Source organism: Astyanax mexicanus, chromosome 13, assembly GCF_023375975.1.
Source record: "Astyanax mexicanus isolate ESR-SI-001 chromosome 13, AstMex3_surface, whole genome shotgun sequence".
In the NCBI taxonomy this organism is placed as follows: domain Eukaryota; kingdom Metazoa; phylum Chordata; class Actinopteri; order Characiformes; family Acestrorhamphidae; genus Astyanax; species Astyanax mexicanus.
Genome location: NC_064420.1, coordinates 41,491,711 through 41,515,009, shown reverse-complemented (window position 1 = coordinate 41,515,009; position 23,299 = coordinate 41,491,711). Strand labels below are relative to the sequence as shown.

Genomic DNA, 23,299 nt, shown 5'->3' with positions numbered 1-23,299 from the left:
CTTAACAAAGTCATCTACATAATGTTAAAATGGAAAAAACGAATAATAATAATGAAAATAAATAAATAAATGTTATCTGAGGGGAACATCATGCCATAGAGGATTAAAACAATTTCTGTATGTGACCTCCATTCATCACTCCCACAATTTATATTCCCAAGTTACTTTCATTTTATAGCCATATATAATATATTATCAAATTATGTGAATTACTGTAGAAATAGAGTGGATATATTCAGTGTATATTTTTTTACCTCAATATTTTTTTTCTGAAACACTAAAAGTCTAAAAGTAGTTATATATGTTCTATTTTATATGTATTTAATTTTATTTTTAATCAAACATGAATAATAATATTATAAGTAAAAAATCTAAAGTCTAAAACGTGGGTTCAGGGAGGACTTTTATTATGCCTCTTGCTGCAACCTGCGCTGCTGAGGGGGGCGTGTGCGGGGGGTTTATACTAGAATATATGGTATTTTTAATGCAGGAATATTTAAAAACGCGTTTTCTGCGGCGTTAAGGACGGACAGCAGCGTTTAGAGCAGAGCTGGACTTTAATGTATCGATAGGTGGAGAAACAGAGCTCATTTAAACGGAGTAAAAGATGGGTTATTTAAAACTAATCGAGATAGAAAATTTTAAATCCTACAAAGGTCGACAGATAATAGGACCTTTCCACAAATTTACAGCAATAATCGGACCTAATGGATCAGGTAAGTGGGGGCGAGGCTGTTGCTGGTGTGCGGTTGTGTGTGAGGCTGGCTGGAAGCAGACTGTCTGAGTCTGTAATCTTTATTATTAGAGCTGAGAAAGACACAAACCCTGTCACACCACCCATAATAATTAATACAACACACATCCTTTCTTCCCCAGAACTAGACCAGTAACAGACACTCCCCTATAGAGATAGTGTTTGTAATAATGTGAGAGAAATTCCTTCATATACTGTTTAAAGCAGGGGTTGATGCCCTTTGTGGACAAATGTATTGGACACTTGTTCTTAACTGTACATATAATATATAATACATTAATATATAATATAATAATAATAACAATAATAATGTAGCAATTAGTGTTTTAATGCCATTTCCAAAAAATGGAATAATCTAGATTGTACATGAGGGATGAGCGATATGACCCTAAAATAATATTAACATATTTCATGATATAACGATACTCTTGGGGATTTGACAAAACACTAAATTAAAATATATATTATTGCATACAATATGATATGGCACACCCCTAACTGAGATATTAAAAAAATAATAATTTTATCAGATTTGTAACAGAAGTCAATGATCCAGAAGGTTATAATACTAATAATAATATATCGCCATATATCCAGGATTAAAGTAAAATAAATTATACTGGACAGATATAAAATGAGAACAGTGTGAATTTTCCTTTTGCTAAAAACAGCAAAAAAGTAGTACCTTGATGTGATAATTAGGGGTGGGTGATATGACACAATATTGTAGGGTATAACATTATTCACAATATTCAACAATGTTGACAATATTATTTATGTTGACATGTTGACAATATTATTTACATATACCCTGACAAAGGGAATCTTAGTAGATACACTCCTCTCAGTAGATTTGCTTCTGTCAGAAACCTGTAAAAAAAATATTATATACGGCAGTGATTTTAATAACTAAAATATAAAAAGATTTTATTTTTGCAGTTTCAACTTTTGCAGTTTGTTCATTATCAAAAGCTGGTGGAAGGTTAAAGGAAGCTGCTCGCTATTCTTAAAACTAAAACTAAAGTTAACTTTAGTTTTCAAATTCATTTCAAACTAGTGTCTAATGTGTAAATGTCTACATTTATTGTTATTTCTTAACTTTCTAAAGCAGAATTTAAATTTAGTCGTTTTTAACAATGTAATAATAATTTGAGACCATATTTAACCATTTAACAAAGTTTATTACTGTCATAAATGCTGTTATTTGCGACCCTTATTGTATACTATGTATATTTGTCACCACATTTAACTTTTATGATTTAGGAAAATCAAACTTGATGGATGCCATCAGCTTTGTTCTGGCAGAAAAGACCAGTAACCTGCGTGTGAAGACCCTTAAAGATCTTATCCATGGTGCACCGGTGGGGAAACCAGCAGCTAATCGTGCATTTGTGAGCATGGTGTACTGTGAGGAGAATGCTGATGAACGCACGTTCACTCGAGTTATAATAGGTACATCATTCCTCTTCATCATTATATGTATTTATATGTATTTACTTATGTATTACAGACAGATTTCTGGAGTAAATTGCAAATGTAGTGTTTTTTTATTCTAGGCTATAATAATTCTCTACACATCTGTGCATGTTTCAGGCTCCTCTTCAGAATACCGGATTGACAGTAAGGTGGTGAGCTTGTCTGATTACAGTGAGGAACTAGAGAAACTGGGTATACTCATCAAGGCCAGAAACTTTCTAGTGTTTCAGGTACAGTATATACTTTTTAAATGACATGAGTCAGGTTTAAGCTGTTAGTTCTTGATGAGATGTTTGGTCACATTGCTCTGGTCTCTCAGGGAGCTGTAGAATCGATAGCCATGAAGAACCCGAAGGAGAGGACGGCTCTGTTTGAGGAGATCTCCCGCTCTGGGGAGCTGGCTCAGGAGTATGACCGCAGGAAGAAGGAGATGGTGAAAGCTGAGGAGGACACGCAGTTTAACTACCACCGCAAGAAGAACATCGCAGCTGAGAGGAAAGAGGCCAAGCAGGAGAAAGAGGAGGTGAGCTGATAAAGCGTGCCATAACATATTGTACACAAAATATCATGATGCACTAATATTGTGATTTGGTAGTATTCTGTCTTGAAAGTTGAAAAAAATGTCGATGTGTTGTTAATGTGTGATGAAGAGAGAGAGAAAGATAGAAAGAAAGAGAGAGAGGAAGACACACACATAGTGAGAGATGACAAATGCTGAACATTCTGGTTGGCCTCTCCTCTAATGACAGCTGAGAGCATGCTAGGCTGAGTTTAAGGCTTTGGGCTTCACTCCTTCATTAACATTGCTAACATTAGTTAAACTAACATTGGCTGGCTAAAGGAGATACTGTACTCTGTCCACTAAATTAAAATTAAAATATATGTTATAGTAATTACATACTTAATAAAAAAAATCTATTTTTTTAAACAATAATTTTAGGGAGGTATTTCCTTGAAGAAAAAGTAAAAAATACATACAAGTATCCTAAAATCTACTAAAAATAACATATAGCCTGTGCGAATATACTTAATTTTTACTTTTTATATAACGTAATTTTTAGCTATACTTTATGGATACACCTATCTATTAAAATGTACTGCAAAATAGGTCTTGGGGCCTAAAGGTTTAGCTGTCCTCACTGGTAGAAAGTATAAATAGAGGGCATGACAAAAAATTATTTTTACTAATCGACTTATCAAACATATAATCGACAGATTAGTCGACTACTGAAATAGTGTTTTGCCATATTACAGAAGCTTAATGATTAAAACTTAAATATTTAAAGCAATATTTTTAGAAATGTTTGTTCCTGTGTAGTTACTAGGTGGTTGTTGGGGTGTTACTAAGTGGCTACCATGGACTTCTAGGTGGTTGCTGTGGCGTTGCAAAGGGATTGCTATGGTGTTTATAGAAGGTTGCTCAGTGCTCAGTGCTAAATGGTGTTCATGAGTGGTTCCTTGGTGGTCACTATGGTATCCCAGGTGGTTGCTGTGTTGTTGCTAGGTGGTTGTTGTGGTATGGCTAGGTGGTTGCTCTGGTGTTTCTCAATATGAATGTGTTCTATGTTGTTTTCTCATTTGAGCTCCGTTTGTGTCTCCTCAGGCTGAACGCTACCAGAGGCTGAAGGACGAGGTGGTGAGGGCTCACGTTCAGCTGCAGCTCTTCAAACTCTACCACAACGAGGCAGAGATCGAGAAGCTGAATAAAGAGCTGTCTCAGCGCAACCGGGAGATCGAGAAAGACAGGAAAAAGATGGACCACATCGAAGAGGAACTGAAGGAGAAGAAAAAAGAACTGGGGAGGATGATGAGGGACCAGCAGAATGTGGAGAAAGAGATAAAGTACTGATTGATTTTTCCAGTGATAAATCAACACTTTTAGTGTAAAATCTTAGAATAGACAGATATTTTTCCCAGACAGAGATTACACTTAAGCCCTATCCTGATTGGATTAGTTTTTATGGGGGTCCTGTGGTAATTTTATTCCTGTCCAAAAAGACCATGTGCATGTTTTTCTAAGACGTCCTCTGAGAAACATACAGTCTGAATTACTTACTGAATTTACGCTGAATTTTAGTCCCGTCCGGATGCACATCTCTGAGTATTGTCACCTCGCGCTTAATAAAATAGCTATTTGTCCACTGCTACACACTGTAATTACACTTTGGGCGCATGTTTCCATGGAGATCCACGTAAACACAGCAGCGAGTGGAAATGGAGGATCTACTGAACATAATGTCGTGACCGAGAAAGTCTAAAAACTGACTGGTCCTCCTGTTTTTTCAATTGCAGTCCGGATACAAGAGTTTTTTCACTAAGTAGCAGTATGAATTTTCTTTACAGATGTCCCCCTGAGAAACTAATCCCGTCTGAACAGGGCTATAAAATGAAGATTTTCCATCGCAAGGAAAAGATTGTCCTTAATCCATGTCCTGGAAATCATCTATAGTTAATGTTAATGTTAAACTAACAGTGTTGGTTTAATGCTGAAAGATTGAGGCTGTGTATGTTGCAAAAACATTTTTTTGTGATTTTTTAGTTTAAAATGTAAGATATCAATAAGCATGTTTTCTAGCGTACAGAATAAAAACTAAGTTAAGATTACCTCTACTCTAGAACATATCTGTAAAGCTGGTGATTTATGCGTTACGCCTCGACTGCTAGACAACTCTACACTGAGGATAAGAATGCTCTCTTAAACATCATGTCCATCTAAAGCCAGCCTCTACCCATCACAGAGAGAAGGATGCTGAGCTGAACCAGAAACGGCCTCTGTACATCAAAGCCAAGGAGAACACGTCTCACAAGATAAAGAAGCTGGAGGCGGCGCGGAAGTCTCTGCAGAACGCTCAGAAGATGTACAAGAAGCGCAAGGCAGACATGGACGAGCTGGACCGAGAGCAGGGGGCTGTGGAGACAGCCAGGCAGGAGTTTGAGGAGCGAATGGAGGAGGAGGCTCAGAGTCAAGGTCAAGACCTCACCCTGGAGGAGAACCAGGTTAGCTCAGCTTCTTCTTTTCTTCTTCTTCTTTTTTTTCTTCTGCATTCTCTAAAAGATACTCAGATATTATAAGTGGCTTATATCTGTATCATTTCAGCTCTGATGCTGGAAGACTTTAAGCCAGGGGTGTCCCTTCTTATCTAAACACTCTAAACATCCAGCAGCACACCTGAATCCAGCTGTTTAATCAGTTGGCCTGTCTTAAAACAACTGATCACAAGTGCTATGGCTTGCCAGGAATAAAAACCTTAAACAATTAACAGACCTTTAAAATTTATCCAGCAAAACACTGTGATGAAGTCACTAGGAGTTGACTCATCATTAGCATTTTTACATGTAACCTTAGAACCGGACATTAAGGGTAAAAGTAATTACCTGTCTGACAGTGTCTACAGGAATTAGGGTGCTGCTGAGTGAGTCCTCTTCTATGAGCTGGGGGGGGTCCACAGTTAACCTAGGGGTGAGGGGTTTTACTGGTATATCCTGTAAAAGAAGATTAAGGTTTATTAAAAAGCTAGATAAAAAAACATACTTACTGGTAAAACAGTATCTCATGGCCATGTATATGTATTTTAGAAGCATTGTGTATAAAATTATTGTTTGTTGTTTTGTCAACTGTAATGATCGAAGGAACCTTTGCTCTGTGAACCTCAATTATGGTATGGCCCAGGTTAATTAGGGGAGGGGGAGGGGCTTGGGGTTTAAAAGGTGAGAGGCGGCTTTTCCCTTCCAGCTTGCTGTGGAGGGAGAAGTGTGTGAATTGGCCTTTTGGCCCTTTGGCCCTGTGGCGCTGTGGCTCTGTGGCCCATAGTCTTAGGCTGCTTTTAAGCCTTATATATTGGTGACTGCCAGAGGCTGACTGGGTAGTCAGTAGGAGTCACAATCATTTTTCAGATTATCTCAACTTTGTGAATGTAAATAATTTTTGTCAGTTTTGCACAATTAAAATAAAAGAAAAATCCCTGGAATTCACCTGAACGTGTCCATGCAATATCCTTGTGGCACACCTTCTTTCTTTGCTCAACCTTACACTGCCACACCACAAACCCAAAAAAAACAGCGAAGAAATTCATGTACACTACTGAAATGATTGGTATGCCTGAATTACCTTACGATTTAATCTAAAAGATGCTGTTTTAAACTGTTTGTCCACAATGGATAAAATTCATACAGTTAGAAAGACACATTTCACAGGCTCTATACCCAAATATAACATCTTTCACATCTTGCATTAGCAAAACAGAAAGTTTAATCAGAAATGTTTAGCCAATGACCCCTCTAGCAGTTTCACTGTAGACTGTTCACTTGGAGAATGCAGTCTATAGGTTCTTTTATAGGTTTTTAGCATTTTCAGTTTCCAAATAGAACTGATTACTGGAGTTAAAGTTAAAATGTCTAACAGCTACAACTATTTTGGAAGCATTTAAGCAATAAAATCACTGTTTTCTTTTACTATGTCCTCTCAAGTTTGTTGCCAGGTTTATTTAAGAAATTTCCAGATTGTACTGGATTCTTATGGACAGTTCTGATCTAATCTAATTGCATATAAAATAACTGTTACTATTTAAGTACAACAGGCTTCACTGTAGCTCATGTAACCATTGTTTTGTCTGTATGTACCTAAACTGCACTTGTTCTACAGGTGAAGCAGTATCACAGGCTGAAGGAAGAGGCCAGTAAGCGGGCAGCCACGCTGGCACAGGAGCTGGAGAAGTTCAACCGTGATCAAAAGGCTGACCAGGACAGACTGGACCTAGAGGAGAGGAAGAAAGTGGAGACAGAGGTGAAGATATGCAGGAATGCAAAGACAATAATAACAATAATTACCTGCTAGATACTGGATCTGTGTTCAATGTTTAATCATTGTGATCTGCAGGCCAAAATAAAGCAGAAAATACGAGAGATCGAGGAGAACCAGAAGCGCATTGAGAAGCTGGAGGATTATATTGCCACAAGCAGGTTCATTTTTTTTTTTTTGTAGCATCATATCAATTTCCCTGTGAAGCAATAATGCAGCATGTGGAGTCTGTATTTATAGGCAGTCTCTGGATGAGCAGAGGAGAATGGAGGAGGAGCTGACTGAGGAAGTGGAGCTCGCTAAAAGAAGGATTGATGAGATAAATATGGAATTAAATCAGGTATAAACGTATAGTGCACGAATGGTTGATTTTTGTGGGCATATATAACCCAATTAATAAAACCCAATGAGCTATTTTTCCCCAGAGCTGTATATATATATATATATATATATATATATACATATATATATATATATATATATATATATATATATGTATATATACATATATACATATATATATATAAGATAATACATATGTATAAAATATTTGATTTTACCAAGTTGAAAACCTCTGGAATATAATCAAGAGGAAGATGGATGGTCATAAAGTTATCCAAAAGCAGTGTGTAAGACTAGTGGAGGAGAACATGCCAAGATGCATGAAAACTGTGATAAAAGTGCTGTGAATGACAATATTTTTATTTGGAATTTGAGAGAAATGTTGTCCGTAGTTAATAGAATAAAACAACAATGTTTATTTTACTCAAACACATACCTAAAATATCAAAATCAGAGAAACTGATTCAGAAACTAAAGTGGTCTCTTAGTTTTTTTTTTTTCAGAGCTGTATATTAAATGATGAAATTGCAACTTCTGTAGTTATTTGTACTTACACATACCCATTTTTTCAGCATATTAAATGTACATTTACTAATTCATAACTTTAATCTATGCAACATATGTGTTTTTAATACATTCCCTTATATTTAACAACGTAATTGAAACTTTAGTGTATAAAGACAATATATTTTAAAAATGTATTATGGAATGATATGATATTTCCAGAAAATGAATATTGTACTTCCTTGGTAAGGCAGATAATGTAAAAGATTTTCTACACATACATACACACAGACATACATATACAGTCTTATCCACAAGTTTAAATCATGTGACCATGCATTTACTGACCTTTTTTTGTTTTATTCCTGTACTGCTGCTGGCTGCAGGTGATGGAGCAGCTCGGGGATGCTAGAATTGACCGTCAGGAGAACAGTCGTCAGCAGCGTAAAGCTGAGATCATGGAGAGCATTAAGAGGCTCTACCCCGGCTCTGTGGTGAGTGAAGAAGGTTTTATTCTGTTAAATTAAATTAAAATTCTATTATCTATTAACTATTATCTTTATGAACTCAGTATGGGCGGCTGATTGACCTGTGCCAGCCCACGCAGAAGAAGTATCAGATCGCTGTGACGAAGGTGCTGGGGAAGAACATGGACGCTATCATAGTGGACTCAGAGAAGACAGGCAGAGACTGCATCCAGTACATCAAAGAGCAGAGAGGAGAACCTGAGACCTTCCTGCCTCTGGACTACCTGGAGGTCTGACCTGGACTTGTTTTTTTGTTAAGAAATAATTTACTTATTTAATTCTTTTTGAGATTTATTTAGTGTTAACTTTACCTTAAAGGTGAAACCCACAGATGAGAAGCTGAGGGAGCTGAGAGGAGCTAAGCTGGTGATTGACGTGATCCGTTACGAGCCGCCTCACATTAAGAAAGCTCTGCAGTACGCCTGCGGGAACGCTCTGGTGTGTGAGAATGTGGAGGATGCACGCAGGATTGCTTTTGGAGGACCTTACAGACATAAGGTAATAATAATCCCTGATATTTTCCAGCAGGGCTGCACAATAGATTGTTTAATTTTTAAAACATACAAACAAAAATTCACACTGTTCTTATTTTACATGACAAAACCTACCAAACAACATCTACCAGATAAACGAATACATATAGCCAATATTATTTGTTTTACTCTAATCGATGATACACAGACTGCATTAGTAATATCATGTCATTTTGGATGATTGATTTCTGCAGAATATTTCCTGCATTTTCTGGTCAAAAATCCTGTATTTGTTAATATCACAATATATATCAAAGAAAAACATAGTATTGCAATGAAAACTGTTTAGGGGGTGTTCTCTATTCATACAAAACAGATTTTAACTGTATATTGTTACAATAGTATAATATTTTACTATCCTATTTGCGTTAGACAGACGAATACAGTACTTACATGTGTAATTAAATCACAATACCCCAAAACTTTTATAATTTTATGAAAATTATTTAGCCTCTCTTTATCCTTTATCATTAAAATGTCTGTAAAATACATTTGACATATGTACATAATCTTTTGGCTGAAATTCAGTGTGAATGGTGGGGCTAAACTGCTATATGAAATGGATATAGAGTATGAACATGAGATAGATTTGCCACTAAGCTTCCATTGATAGAGTATATAAACTGGGGAGTAAATGCTTTAAAAATGCTGTGTTTGCATACTACATCAAACCCATTAAACTTTGTACTCCTATAATATAGTCCTTTAAACTAAATTAGTAACTGAACAGTCTTTTCACTGAGTTTATTGAATTACGGTAGTAATAGTAAGTTAAAGGTTCTGTATATGAACCTTTTTGCCACCAAATGTCTTACCAGATCACCAGCATCTCAAACCAAAATAAATGAGTTATATTCATCCATGTCCTTACCTAGAATCTGACTTTCATTAACTTTAACTTTAATAAACATTCTGTTTATTATTATATAAAGTTTATTCAGCACCAGATCACCAGGAACATAAAGAAGGGCACATTATGGCAAACCTGTACATGTTACGTTAACAATAATGAATGAAATGGGGGTTTTACCACTCAGTGTTTTCTTCTGTAGACCGTGGCGTTGGACGGCACTCTGTTTCAGAAGTCTGGGGTGATCTCTGGAGGAGCGAGTGATCTGAAAGCTAAGGCTCGGCGCTGGGATGAGAAAGCTGTGGACAAACTCAAAGACAAGAAAGAGAAACTAACAGAGGAACTGAAGGTAACAGAGGGAAATCTTATACTAAACAGAACTAGATATAACTCCCACTATTTCAGGTATTTACTGTTTAAATTAAATGAGTGTGGGTGGTGAAAATAGCTTTATGCTGTTTTTTTGGCTTTTTATTTGCCCTGGTGTTTTGACTCTTTGTTTGTGACTGACTCTGTTCAGGAGCAGATGAAGGCAAAGAGGAAGGAGGCGGAGCTGAGGCAGGTGCAGTCTCAGGCCCACGGGCTGCAGATGAGACTGAAGTACTCTCAGAGTGACCTGGAACAGACCAAGACTCGCCACCTGTCCCTCAACATGCAGGTTCAATGAAGAACATGCCTTTTATTTTATTATTCAGTCTTCTTCCAGGAATACACTAGTGTTTAAAACTTGAATCTAGTGTTAATGGTGCTAATATTATATATATATATATATATATATATATATATATATATATATATATATATATTTTTTTTTTTTTTTTTTTTTTTTTTTTCAAATAATATTTACAATAGTTCTAATAACATTGTCTTATCATGCAATATATGGACCCAATCATTTTTTATTAATTCTTTGTTTAACCAGGCAAGTCATTAAGAATACCTTAATGACTCCCTGGCCGTTTCTCTTTAAAACAATGTAATTACATTATTGTGCTATTGTGTTATTATATACAATACAATACAAATACAATAATTAAAGGGATAAAATTGTCTTAACGTGACAATAATTTTGTTTATCACTGTTCTTCCATATCATTGTTTATTGTTTATAATTTTTTCTGGGGCAATATATCTATTGTGCCAGACCTAGAACTATATTACATAAAAAAATAAAACATACCTTATACTTTCTGTTTTGTAATGTTTCAACAGTAATTTAGGTCTCTTTTATTAAAAGTATTAGTTACTATGAAAAGACCAGGATGAGACGAGTTCCAGATATCTTTCTTTTTTTTAGGAGAAATCAAAGTTGGAGAGTGAACTGGCCAATTTTGGCCCTCGCATCAATGACATCAGAAGAATCATCCAATCACGAGAGAGGGACATCACTGCTCTGAGAGACCGCATGAACCTGGTAGAGCTCTATTAAACTGGAAATTGTAATTTCTGTCAGTGGGAAACTGTGCAGTATCAGTAATAGTGATGTTCTCAGGTGGAGGATGAGGTGTTCCTGGAGTTCTGTGAGGAGATCGGCGTGAGGAACATTCGAGAGTTTGAGGAGGAGAAAGTGAAGAGACAGAATGAGATAGCCAAGAAGAGGTGAGTCTGCTCATCCAAAACATATTAACAAATAAAAAACAGGTCTAGAAAGATCTTCAATAGGGCTGAACAATATAAAGTATTCTCAGTAGTCATTTTGCAGGATGTGCAATGTCAGGTAAGGCAAATTATATAATTAATATCACGCTACAAATTGCTTGATTAAAAAAAACAAATCTCTTTGTTCTCTTTTTTCCATGACATTTATACCAGAAGCAGATTATATTTTCCCAATATTAATTATTACAGTGCACAGCTCTAAATTGTTATCTGTTGGCTTCTTTTTGTAATACTACTTTTTATTATTATTCCAAGATACAATTTGAAAACAGCTAGAAACATAGAAACATGTGCTCAGACTGGTCCAGTTCGAGAACTCAGTATCAGGTTTAAACCAATTCATTTCTGTCACTGTTCACCTGCTTGTCTCTCTGTTATTACAGACTTGAATTTGAGACCCAGAAGACCCGTTTAGCCATCCAGCTGGACTATGAGAAGAACCAGCTGAAGGAGGACCAGGAGAAAGTGATGATGTGGGAACAGACAGTGAAGAAGGATGAAAACGAGATTGAGAGACTTAAGAAGGTAAAGCCTGGAGAGAAAGAGAAAGTAACTGGAGGGTCTTAGTGAGAGTAATCTGAGCAGGACATCAAATGTGAGTGTGAGGAGATGTATCCCTTTATCACCGAAAGGAAAAGAGGCTGTATATACCTTTTTCTAATTCAACACCGGTCTGACACTCGCCTTACAATTGCTCTTTGGGGTTGAATGCAATCAATCCTCACAGCAATGTCAGAACAGCTGCTACTGCAACGTATTGGAGACAAACTTCCCATTATTAATACCCGTGACTTCAGACAAAAAGGAGCTGTGAAGCTGTCTAAAAAAACGTTATAGTGGATCTAAAGAACAATAAATATTGAAGAATAATTGTGTACACACTATCTGGACACAAGTATAGTGACACTTGCTCATTCTTTGTTACTCTGTCTATTCGAATGACAGGGTTCATACGATCATGAAAAACTTGGATAAGTCTTGGAATTTGAAAATAGCATATTTCCAGGCCTAGATAAGTTTTGGAAAAATAAAAATACCCAAAATGTTTTGGAAAAGTCATGGAAATTTGGCCTACATTCGTTTGTGTTTCAGTTTATCGATGAAGAAAATTAATTTTGAGCTAACAAAAAGGTCAGCTCAGAGTTAATTTAGTAATTTAGCCCTACACAATAGAGCTTTCAGGATCTGACACACATTTTATTATTGAAATTGTGTGTCAACATTATCAGTTTCATTTTAGGCCTACTATAATGCATTTTGATTATAGTTTTAGTTGATTTTTGGTTTTATTGTCTACAGTTGTGGTCAAAAGTTTACATACACTTGTAAAAAAACATAATGTTATGGCTGTCTTGAGTTTTCAATAAGTTCTACAACTCTTATTTTTCTGTGATAGAGTGATCGGAACACATACATGTTTGTCACAAAAAACAGTCATAAAATTTGGTTCTTTCATAAATTTATTATGGGTCTGCTGAAAATGTCACCAAATCTGCTGGGTCAAAAATATACATACAGCAACATTAGTATTTGGTTACATGTCCCTTGGCCATTTTCACGGCAACTAGGCGCTTTTGGTAGCCATCCACAAGCTCCTGGCAAGCTTCAGGTCGAATGTTTGACCACTCTTCTTGACAGAATTGGTGCAGTTCAGCTAAATGTGATGGTTTTCTTGCATGAACCCGTTTCTTTAGCACTGTCCACATGTTCTCAATGGGGTTTAAGTCAGGACTTTGGGAAGGCCATTCTAAAACCTTAATTCTAGCCTGGTTTAGCCATTCCTTTACCACTTTTGATGTGTGTTTTGGGTCATTGTCTTGTTGGAACACCCAACTGCGCCCAAGACCCAACCTTCGGGCTGATGGTTTTAAGTTTTCCTGCAGAATTTGGAGGTAATCCTCCTTCTTCATTATCCCATTTACTTTCTGCAAAGAACCAGTTCCACTGGCAGCAAAACATCCCCAGAGCATAATACTACCACCACCATGCTTGACAGTAGGCATGGTGTTCCTGGGATTAAAGGCCTCACCTTTTCTCCTCCAAACATATTGCTGGGTGTTGTGGCCAAACAGCTCAATTTTTGTTTCGTCTGACCAGAGAACTTTCCTCCAGAAGGTTTTATCTTTGTCCATGTGATCAGCAGCAAACTTCAGCCGAGTCTTAAGGTGCCTTTTCTGGAGCAAGGGCTTCTTTCTTGCACGGCAGCCTCTCAGTCCATGGCGATGTAAAACACGCTTGACTGTGGAGACTGACACCTGTGTTCCATCAGCTTCCAAATCCTTGCAGACCTGCTTCTTGGTGATTCTTGGTTGACTCTTGACCATCCTGACCAATCTCCTCTCGGCAGCATGTGATAGCTTGCGTTTTCTTCCTGATCGTGGCAGTGACACAACTGTTCCATGCACTTTATACTTGCGTATAATTGTCTGCACAGTTGCTCTTGGGACCTGTAGCTGCTTTGAAATGGCTCCAAGTGACTTCCCTGACTTGTTCAAGTCAATAATTCGCTTTTTCAGATCCACACTGAGTTCCTTTGACTTTCCCATTGTAGCTTTTGTAGCTGAGTCTAATCACTGGGTCAAATGAGCCCTATTTAAATGGGCTCATGAGAAGTCAACAGCTGTAGTCAATCAGAATCACTTACAAGAAGTGAAGAGGCCATGACATGAAGCTAATTTGATTGACACAACTCGCTACATCACCAAAATTGACAAATTTTGTTGCTGTATGTATATTTTTGACCCAGCAGATTTGGTGACATTTTCAGCAGACCCATAATAAATTTATGAAAGAACCAAATTTTATGACTGTTTTTTGTGACAAACATGTATGTGTTCCGATCACTCTATCACAGAAAAATAAGAGTTGTAGAACTTATTGAAAACTCAAGACAGCCATAACATTATGTTTTTTTTACAAGTGTATGTAAACTTTTGACCACAACTGTATGTCTGCACTGATGTTTTAAAAATTGTGAATCGGTAATAAACCCACAACATATAAACTCTCACAATGCATCCAACAATGCAACAACAAAGGCAGCATTGAGCTTCAGTTATGTAGTGATGCAGTAACATAAGCACATACTCAACTTTGGAGGACTCTTGGGACAGATTTAAGTGGGTTAAAGAAAGTGAAAGCCAATAATTGATATCGATAATAGGTAAGTTGAGATTACACCTTGTTGGTCAATTGCTGGGCTTAAAATCATAGCCAATTGTCTGGAAATCAATCACACTGATACAGTCTTTTTGTTCTTCAGGAAGAGCACAGGCACATGAAGATCATTGACGAGACCATGGCTCAACTGCAGGATCTGAAAAACCAGCACCTCACTAAAAAGGGAGAGGTCAATGACAAGAACCGAGAAATGGAGGAGATCCGCAAGAAACTGGGCTCTGCTAACAAGTGAGAAATTGTTACTTCTGGATGATGAGTTGAATTAGATGTTTTCGAGCATGTGACACATCTGCAGTACAGAAGGATTCATGGTTTAGTTTTTGGCAATATTTGGGCAACATATTGGCATATATTAGTGCACCAAGAATACGTTGTTGGAAATGAATGTACAATTAGAGGAGGCCTGGTTGGGCATACGGGTATGCAGGTTTTATATGGGATCCAGCAGCACATTTGCCAGCAGATGTTACAGCTGGCGTCCCAGCTTGTTCCATGAATCTGGCAACCAGGCAGGCCAAGGACATGGTGCAATAGAAACCCTTGCTTTGGTTGGGCATTATCCTGCTGTAAAATGCCTATTATGAAAAATGCCTGCTATGAGAGACACATATGGCCACAGGAAGTTCTGCGCATGTAGTTTAGTTGTTTTTTTCCCTCGTATCACTGCTTGGGGAGCCCGACTGCTTCCATTGTGTCAGTCCATTGCAAAAAATGAAGGATTGATGTGCTTAGCATGAAGCCTCCATATTCAAATCTGACAGGTTTCTGACTTCATTTCACAGTTTTCCACTACAGAGCAGGCATTTTTTGGGTGGTGGGTCATTTTCAGCACTACAGTGACTCTTAGTGGTGGTGGCATGTTAGTGACCAGAGTTCATTTTTATTGCATTTCTAGTTATCCATGGAGTTGAGTAGATGTAATAAACATATATTTTTTTATACGTGGTGGTTAAGGCAGTGCAATCTAATGTTCTCAGAGAGCTGACCCATCTCCAGAAGGAGGTGACAGCAATTGAGACAAAACTGGAGCAGAAACGCAGCGACAGACACAACCTCCTGCAGGCCTGTAAGATGCAGGACATCAAACTGCCCCTCAAATCTGGAACCATGGACGACATCAGCCAGGGAGAGGTATAGCACGGTGTTTGGCCCAATCCCATTCCTCTTTTGGCCCCTGTCTTTTGAACAGAGTTACAAAGTGAAGGCATTCAATCCTCCTACTAAGAAGCACTTGATACAGATTTAGATACTTTTAGCAGTGCAGCACTAAAGTTTAGCAACCTGGCTGCTGCATAACTAGTTAACTTTAAGGCATTGTATGTCTTCAGAAGTGGAGCAGGTGGTGCAGCAATTAATTATAATTGTCAATTCCTTAATTTCTCTGTGATGGGGAGCTGAAATTAGCTTTTTTTCTTTATTTTCCCGTTCCACCTTAAATGCTACAATAAGTGCACTTTTTTAAGGTGGAATAGGAAAGTTGGCTAGCTAGCTAGCTAGCTGCTGAGACAAACTACTTGCTTAAACTAAGAACTTTTATGCTTGTGAAGAAAATGAGTATAAAACATTGAAACTACACATTAAACTATGGTAATATAGTGGTTATCATCATTTCTAACAAGAAACATTTTTATTTGTAGGTTTCTTTAATCGCTTGTGCTGCCATCTTACCAGTGATTCCCAGTACTCTGTTTTGAGTATGCTAATTATTTGAGTAATTAAGTTTGAAGGGTCATATAGCCCTAACACTTCCCGTACCCCTAGATGTGCATGCACAAAACAGAGGGGTAGGGCTAAGTGGTAGGGCTAACGGGTGAAATGAGTTTGGGTCTAAACACAGCTCAATGTCTGATCACATACAATAGATGCAAACTGAGAAGTTACAAAACATTGCTTGTGATGTAAGGAAACAAGTACCCTATCAGACTAAACTAAACACATTCCTAAAACCACACACTGTTCATGAATTGATCAAAATGTTGTTTCTACTTCCAGGGAAGTTCCCAGGTTGACGAGTCCAGCAGCCAGAAGACCTCCAGCTCTGTTCATGCCAAAGAGGCTCTCATAGAAATCGACTACAGCAACTTAAACGAAGACCTTAAGGTATATCATAGCTTTACATCGCTGCTCTCTAACTCTGCTCCTGTAAAGTGACCTTCTCAGCAACGTTTCTGATTTGTGTTGGTAGGACGCTCTCTGTGATGAGGAGATTAAAGCTGAGATGAACACTCTGCAGCAGAGGCTGAATGAGCAGCAGAGCATTCTCCAGCGCATCAGTGCTCCCAACATGAAGGCCATGGAGAAACTGGAGAGCGTCAGGGATAAGTTCCAGGAGACCAGTGATGGTAGGCTGATAACCAGCAAATACACCCTTAGAATAAAATTGAATGGGGTGTAACGGTACAGAAAATTCATGGTTCGGTTCACACCTCTGCAAAAAAAACCCAACAGCATTACTTTAACTGTTCAAACTACAAATATTTTTTACTAAGCATTACTGGATGCATTTCAGTGTTTGAGTTCTTTTAAAGAAATTTCAGCTTTAGATTGTTAAAATTTATTTATATTATTGGTGTCAACCACTTAAAAATGAAAATGAATCATATGAGAGGGAGAGAAACTAAGAGTGAGAGAGAGAAAAAAATGAGAGTAAGCGAGTGAGAGAGACAGTACGAGCGCCTAACCCTGTATTCACACTGGAAAGCGACAGAGGACCATTCATTTTCTATGGCAGGGCACCTTTTCTTAGCACAGCGGTGGTGCAAATTATCTGCGTTTCTGCTCGCGCTCTCTGCTTGTGTGCTTGAGGCTTCACTTCCAGCCCATGTGCTCAGAGGTAAACTTCCCAGGGCAGGCTATGGGTTAGCAACAGTGCTATAGCTACACTATCCAGGTGCAACACTCCTGTGGACATTAGTTTCGAATTATGTTCATTGGTTCTACAAGTCTCCTATAGACTGCATGTTTACCATGTATTCTGCATGCGTTTGCACGTACCGAACTATGACCCTACTGTGACGGTTTGTAAAGAATGAAATGAAATGTTATATAAAATAGTAGAGGTGTGACGAAAATCTTCTGTCTCCGTTTGCACTTCAAGCAGAATCTTAATATGACTGGTTATGGTTATGCACAGTTAAATTACAAGAGATTTAGGAGAAAAAAACACAAACCATAGGCTAAATATGACTGGTTGTGGTTTGCACTTATTGTTTGCACTATATAAGAACTAGAAAAGTTTTATTTTTATTTTTTATTCTTATTTCTATTCCTTATAGAATCAATGTGTGAGAGAAACCAGTCTGTTAAGTTTGTCAAATAAAACTTTTTCTTTTAAATTGTATTTTTTAATCTCGTCTTGTCTTGTTCTTGTGACCCCAATATCGTGTCTCGTCTCATCTCGTGATAAAAGTGTCTCGTCACACCCCTATAAAATAGTAATAAATTGTTTTTAACCTAAGGTTAAAGGTTCTAGAAAAACAACTTTTCATTACAGACACACAGGGACAGATACATAGTCACCCACAGATCAGGGCAAATTAGAGTAACATGATAACCATGTTTTGGGACTATGGGAGATAGCCAATGTCCCTGAAGGAAACTCATGCAGACACAGTGAGAGTTTGGAAACAGATAAGGACTTGAACCCAAGACCTCAGTGCTTGCCATGCTGCACTCATTTCTTATGCTTTTAGCTTTGCACTCCAACTTAGATATTCCAACTTAGCAACTAAGGACGGGTCACATTTCCTTTTCATTTCTTCTGCAGAGTTTGAAGCAGCACGAAAAAGAGCTAAGAAAGCTAAGCAGGCCTTTGAGCAGATCAAAAAGGAGAGGTTCGACCGTTTCAACACCTGCTTTGAATCTGTCGCCACCAACATTGATGAGATCTACAAAGCCCTCTCTCGTAACAGCAGTGCACAGGTCTGGAATAAACACAACTTCTTAGTTTCATGTAGCGCAGTAGTAGCAGTGCCCTCTTAACTAGATTTGAACTGAAGCTGTGTTCTTCTCCAGGCTTTCCTTGGCCCAGAGAACCCAGAGGAACCATACTTAGATGGAATCAATTACAACTGCGTGGCTCCAGGAAAGAGATTCAGGCCAATGGACAATCTGTCTGGAGGGGAGAAGACAGTGGCGGCTTTGGCTCTGCTGTTTGCCATTCACAGGTGTGATAAAACCGTCAGAGTTGATTACATACTTGCATTTTATTTTATTTTATTCTCTATGCCATGCTCAAATCCATTTGTATAAATCTGTGGATCTGCTATTTGTATTCTTTAGGGTACTGTGATCAAACCCCAGACAGCTATAAGCCATTAGAAAATGGTGCAAAAAGCTTTTTATCAAGGCAGGAAGCTTTTGTTTGTTTAAAACAGCTAACATTATGAGACTTAAGTAAGGGAAGGGAAACCTAATGTAGCCATAGAAACAAATACGTAAATCAGCACAGGTGCACAGTGAGGTTTTTTTATTTAACCCCTAGGTATATCTTGCTTATATTGTTTAATCCTAATGCAGAAACTTTGTGAATTACTTGGTAACAGCTAGGTTTAGCATAGAGCAGGGTTCTATTTTGGGCTCTATTGAATTTATTTTAATTATGGAAGTATTGTAGTTATGAGAGCAGGTGAAATATGGGTTAAAATGCAGGTTCTCAGGCGTTACATGATTAAAGAACTTCTTTTCAATATTATTATTACTTTAGTCTTGGTGCCCTGCACGTGTTCCTTGACTACCTGCAACCATCAGAATAAATACACACTTATTAATTTTAGCTTATTTTATTCTATTTTATTCTAGTTTATTATATTGTATTTATTCTGATGGTTGCAGGTAGTCAAGGAACACGTGCAGGGCACCAAGACTAAAGTAATAATAATATTAAAAAGAAGTTCTTTAATCATGTAACGCCTGAGAACCTGCATTTTAACCCATATTTCACCTGCTCTCATAACTACAATACTTCCATAATTAAAATAAATTTAATAGACCCCAAAATAGAACCCTGCTCTATGCTAAACCTAGCTGTTACCAAATAATTCAGGCTTCCCTTCCCTTATTTAAGTCTCATAATGTTAGCTGTTTTAAACACACAAAAGCATTCTGCCCTAATATAAAGCTTATTTTAAAAAATCTAAAAAAATCTAACATTTTCTTGGCTGCTGAAGACCAGTGCTCAGTCCTGTATTTGACAAATAAACATGATTCCTGTTCTCATCTTTAGTTTCATTAGCTGTTCAGTGATTATGAATGTTAATGCACTTTCTTTTATTTACAGCTACAAGCCCGCCCCTTTCTTCGTGCTTGATGAGATTGATGCTGCACTTGATAACACTAACATTGGCAAGGTTTGTATACATGGTCTCAGTTTATATTACATCTGTTCTTTTTGATAAAAAAAAAAAAATATATATATATATATATATATATATATATATATATATATATATATATATATATATATATATATATATATATATATATATACTTAGCCTTCTATTGTCTTGTGTGTTCTGTATGTGCCACAATTATATTGGGCCCCAGTGAGACTTTAATTCATGTTATGCCGGATGATGTGTGCAGGTGGCAAATTACATAAAAGACCAGTCAGTCCAGAACTTCCAGGCTATTGTCATTTCCCTGAAAGAGGAGTTCTACACCAAGGCTGACTCACTCATAGGAGTGTACCCTGAGGTAGGAGTTTCTTCAATAGCCTGTAATGTGATACTAATGGAAAATAGACTGTGGACCATATTCATAAAATGCACTGTCAGATTTACTGTAACACATCTGTACATCATTTATAATTTCTGAATATTATGTGTATATGCTGTTAGCTATTAACACAATTCAGTCCTGTAAAAAATATCTGAATAACAACGTATTAATTTTGGTAATAAGTCGTAAGTTGTAATAATATATAATATAGTCATTATAGTCTTTTCTAAGTCATTAACAAATAAACCCACTAGGAACACCGACTTAGCTTACTTATGATTACATTAAATAGGAACTTTGTATATGTTTTTTTTAAAACAAATTGACAATGTTTTTACATCTAACATTACTTTAGTACATTACTTTACTTTATCATTTATCATTTATCATGGTATACCTGTGGATGCATCTGTAAAATTGCATTGCATAAACTCCAATGGTATTTTAAACAACTGCAAAGTATAACTAGATCTAGACTATCAGAAATTGATCTGGATAAAATCTAGATATGAGAAAATCTGATCTGGGCTGGAAGTCTGAACTTGAGTTTGTAGGTGTTCCTGGTTTCGTGCCAGTTCTTTCTTGTGATTCCTGTCAGTTGTTTCTTGTTTGTCTGTGTATAAGTAGCTGCTTGTACAGGTTTTGTCAGGTCTTGTGTGTGTGTGTGTGTTTTTGGGGGGAGTTGTGTAAGTTACGTACACCTTCACAGATGTGTTTACTGTAAGCTCATATTTGTCCTGCCAGCCTGTTTTATTTAAAATTTGAGTCTACAGTTAGTTCAGTTTTGTTGTTCTGGTAAACTTGTCTGGTAAAAAGCTTTTATATATATATATATATATTTTTTTTTTTTTTTTCATGTATTTAAATATTGAAAGGTAACTGCAGTGACATTTTTCATTTAAAATGCATTTTACAGTTTTATATCTGCTAAACTTTTATTTAATCCAGTTTAATCTAGTATTTAGTTTTTTTTACAGTTTCCTAAGAATAAAGTAGGCTACACCAGCGACTCAGAAGTTAAAACATTTATATGAAATCATAAGACAAAAAAGAACCTTACAGTTAACTAAAAGCAGAGGTTAAAGTTTTCATTTAAAAATGTATAAATAAACCATAAATGTATTTTAAAGTGTAAAGTATCTGTAAAGGATAGGGGCACAAAAATGGAATAGAATTATACATATTTTCTACCTGTATTTTACTTTATATGCAACATCCAGACTTCTGCTTTAGTATTTCTTTGTTGCTGTTTTTTGCAAAAAACTAAATCTGTTGAGGTGCCAAGACATTACATACAATACAAACACACACAATATGTATTAACTTCACTTACTGCGCATTCTGTAACACCAAACCTACCTGATCTTTCCACAGCAAGGAGACTGCGTCATCAGCAAAGTGCTGACCTTTGACCTTTCCCAGTATCCTGATGCCAATCCAAATCCCAACGACTAAATCAGCTTCATTATAAAGAGTGAATGGTCAACATATACCAACCCTGCAGACATTAATACATGCGTAATGTTCTGTCATATCCTCCTATGCTGTGCTGCTCAGATCAGTGTTCAGTGTTGTGTGCATGGTTTAACATGTGTTATGTGAATTCTGCACTGTATGTCCAAAAGTATTGGGCCAATTTACCAATGGAACTGGACACTGTGATGCTTCTGCCTATGAGTCAGATGAGCATTGGTTAGTTGTGCTCTTTGGAGTATTGGAGCTCTCTTCAGTACCACTGAGTTGGATGAGTTGGAGTTGAATTTGTGATTTGTCAGTGCCTAACTTTATTAATTCTAAACTTCAAAAAAGCCTTTGTAGATGAATTGAGCATATTACTGCAGCAAACATGGGCCAATGCCTCAATAAATCTCTTACTTCCAGAATAAACTGCAAATGTTTTGGGCATATAGTGTATCTTCGATAGTTATTAGATGCTTTACAAACTGTGCTGAAATTATTCTGCAATATATTATAAAGTGGTGCTTGAGGGTTTGCTTTCTCCTTTGCTTTCTCCTAGTTGTTTAGTGTTCTCATGATGGTGAAATCATGAACATTAACATTAACCACAGTTAGTGAGGCCTTCAGTTGCTTAGAAGTTATCATGGGTTCCTTTGTGACCTTTTAGACTATCACTATTATTACTATTACTATTATTGGTTTGATCTTTGTTGGTTGACCACTCCTGAGGATGGTAATAGTAGTATTGAATTTCTTCTATTTGGACCTAATCTGTCTAGCTGTGAATTGGTGGAGTCCAAACTCTTCAAATATGGTTTTGCAACCTTTTCAAGCTTGATGAGCGTTTGCATTGCTTTTGTGATGTAAGGCATGGATGCATCTGCTTAGCCATGGAAACTAATTCTATAAAGCTCTTCATAGAAAACTTGCGCAGAAATATAGACAATTTTAAAAGGTTCAAAAACTTTCAAGCTCCACTGTAACTAAATATGTAGGCCTTGTGTTAGCTTGTGGAATGTGCCTAGCAACATATTTCTGGCAATAGTTATGGCAATGTCCTCAACTAGAAAACCATTTAAACAAAGCTCATTCTGCTTAGCTGATGTAATCATGTATCGTGTATGCTTTATCCTGCAGTATTTAATTGCACACAGTGATGCAGTAGCTATATCGTTGCACTGGTTTGTTAATGCTGTGCCTTCCTGTGCTATCTCATATGATCATATCTTAATGAAAGCCAATGAAATGTAGCACTGAACTGAAAATGGACTTGTTGGTTTAATGTCAAATTAAGAAGAACCGAAAATACGAATTGATAGCACATTAAACATTTTGTATCTCACTGTATTCATTGCTTTAATGAATAAATCTATTCTGAATGTATCTTTCAAATGTATCTTTTAAAAGGGAAATCACACACACATTGCATTGCTTTATTATTTATTGCTCATAACTTATTAAACCATTAACATTTGTGAAATGAAAGGATCTATAAAAAAA

The 23,299-nt window shown here is 36.8% G+C and overlaps 1 protein-coding gene across 1 annotated transcript; it reads left to right on the top strand.

The window, feature by feature from the left end:
- Positions 1–425: 425 nt before the first annotated feature.
- On the top strand, positions 426–23,170 carry smc1a (structural maintenance of chromosomes 1A). The gene is made up of 26 exons (XM_007246777.4): positions 426–716; positions 2,018–2,206; positions 2,348–2,460; positions 2,550–2,753; positions 3,834–4,072; positions 4,969–5,227; positions 6,873–7,013; positions 7,107–7,189; positions 7,269–7,368; positions 8,261–8,368; positions 8,446–8,631; positions 8,720–8,899; positions 9,987–10,133; positions 10,305–10,442; positions 11,082–11,198; positions 11,277–11,383; positions 11,827–11,968; positions 14,706–14,851; positions 15,601–15,754; positions 16,616–16,723; positions 16,809–16,965; positions 18,390–18,544; positions 18,638–18,789; positions 19,902–19,971; positions 20,207–20,317; positions 21,716–23,170. Exons 1-26 carry the CDS (start codon positions 608–610, stop codon positions 21,794–21,796), a joined length of 3,696 nt encoding a protein of 1,231 aa, XP_007246839.2. The 5' UTR covers positions 426–607; the 3' UTR covers positions 21,797–23,170.
- The last annotated feature ends 129 nt before the right edge of the window (positions 23,171–23,299 follow it).

What these genes read in the sequence shown, in the direction of transcription:
- smc1a (XM_007246777.4), top strand. Translation starts at nt 608, where the DNA reads ATGGGTTATTTAAAACTAATCGAGATAGAAAATTTTAAATCCTACAAA. An exon ending in AATGTGGAGAAAGAGATAAA is followed by an intron (nt 4,073 to 4,968) that starts GTACTGATTGAT and finishes TACCCATCACAG; the next exon opens with AGAGAAGGATGCTGAGCTGA. An exon ending in CTGCTGTTTGCCATTCACAG is followed by an intron (nt 18,790 to 19,901) that starts GTGTGATAAAAC and finishes TTTTATTTACAG; the next exon opens with CTACAAGCCCGCCCCTTTCT.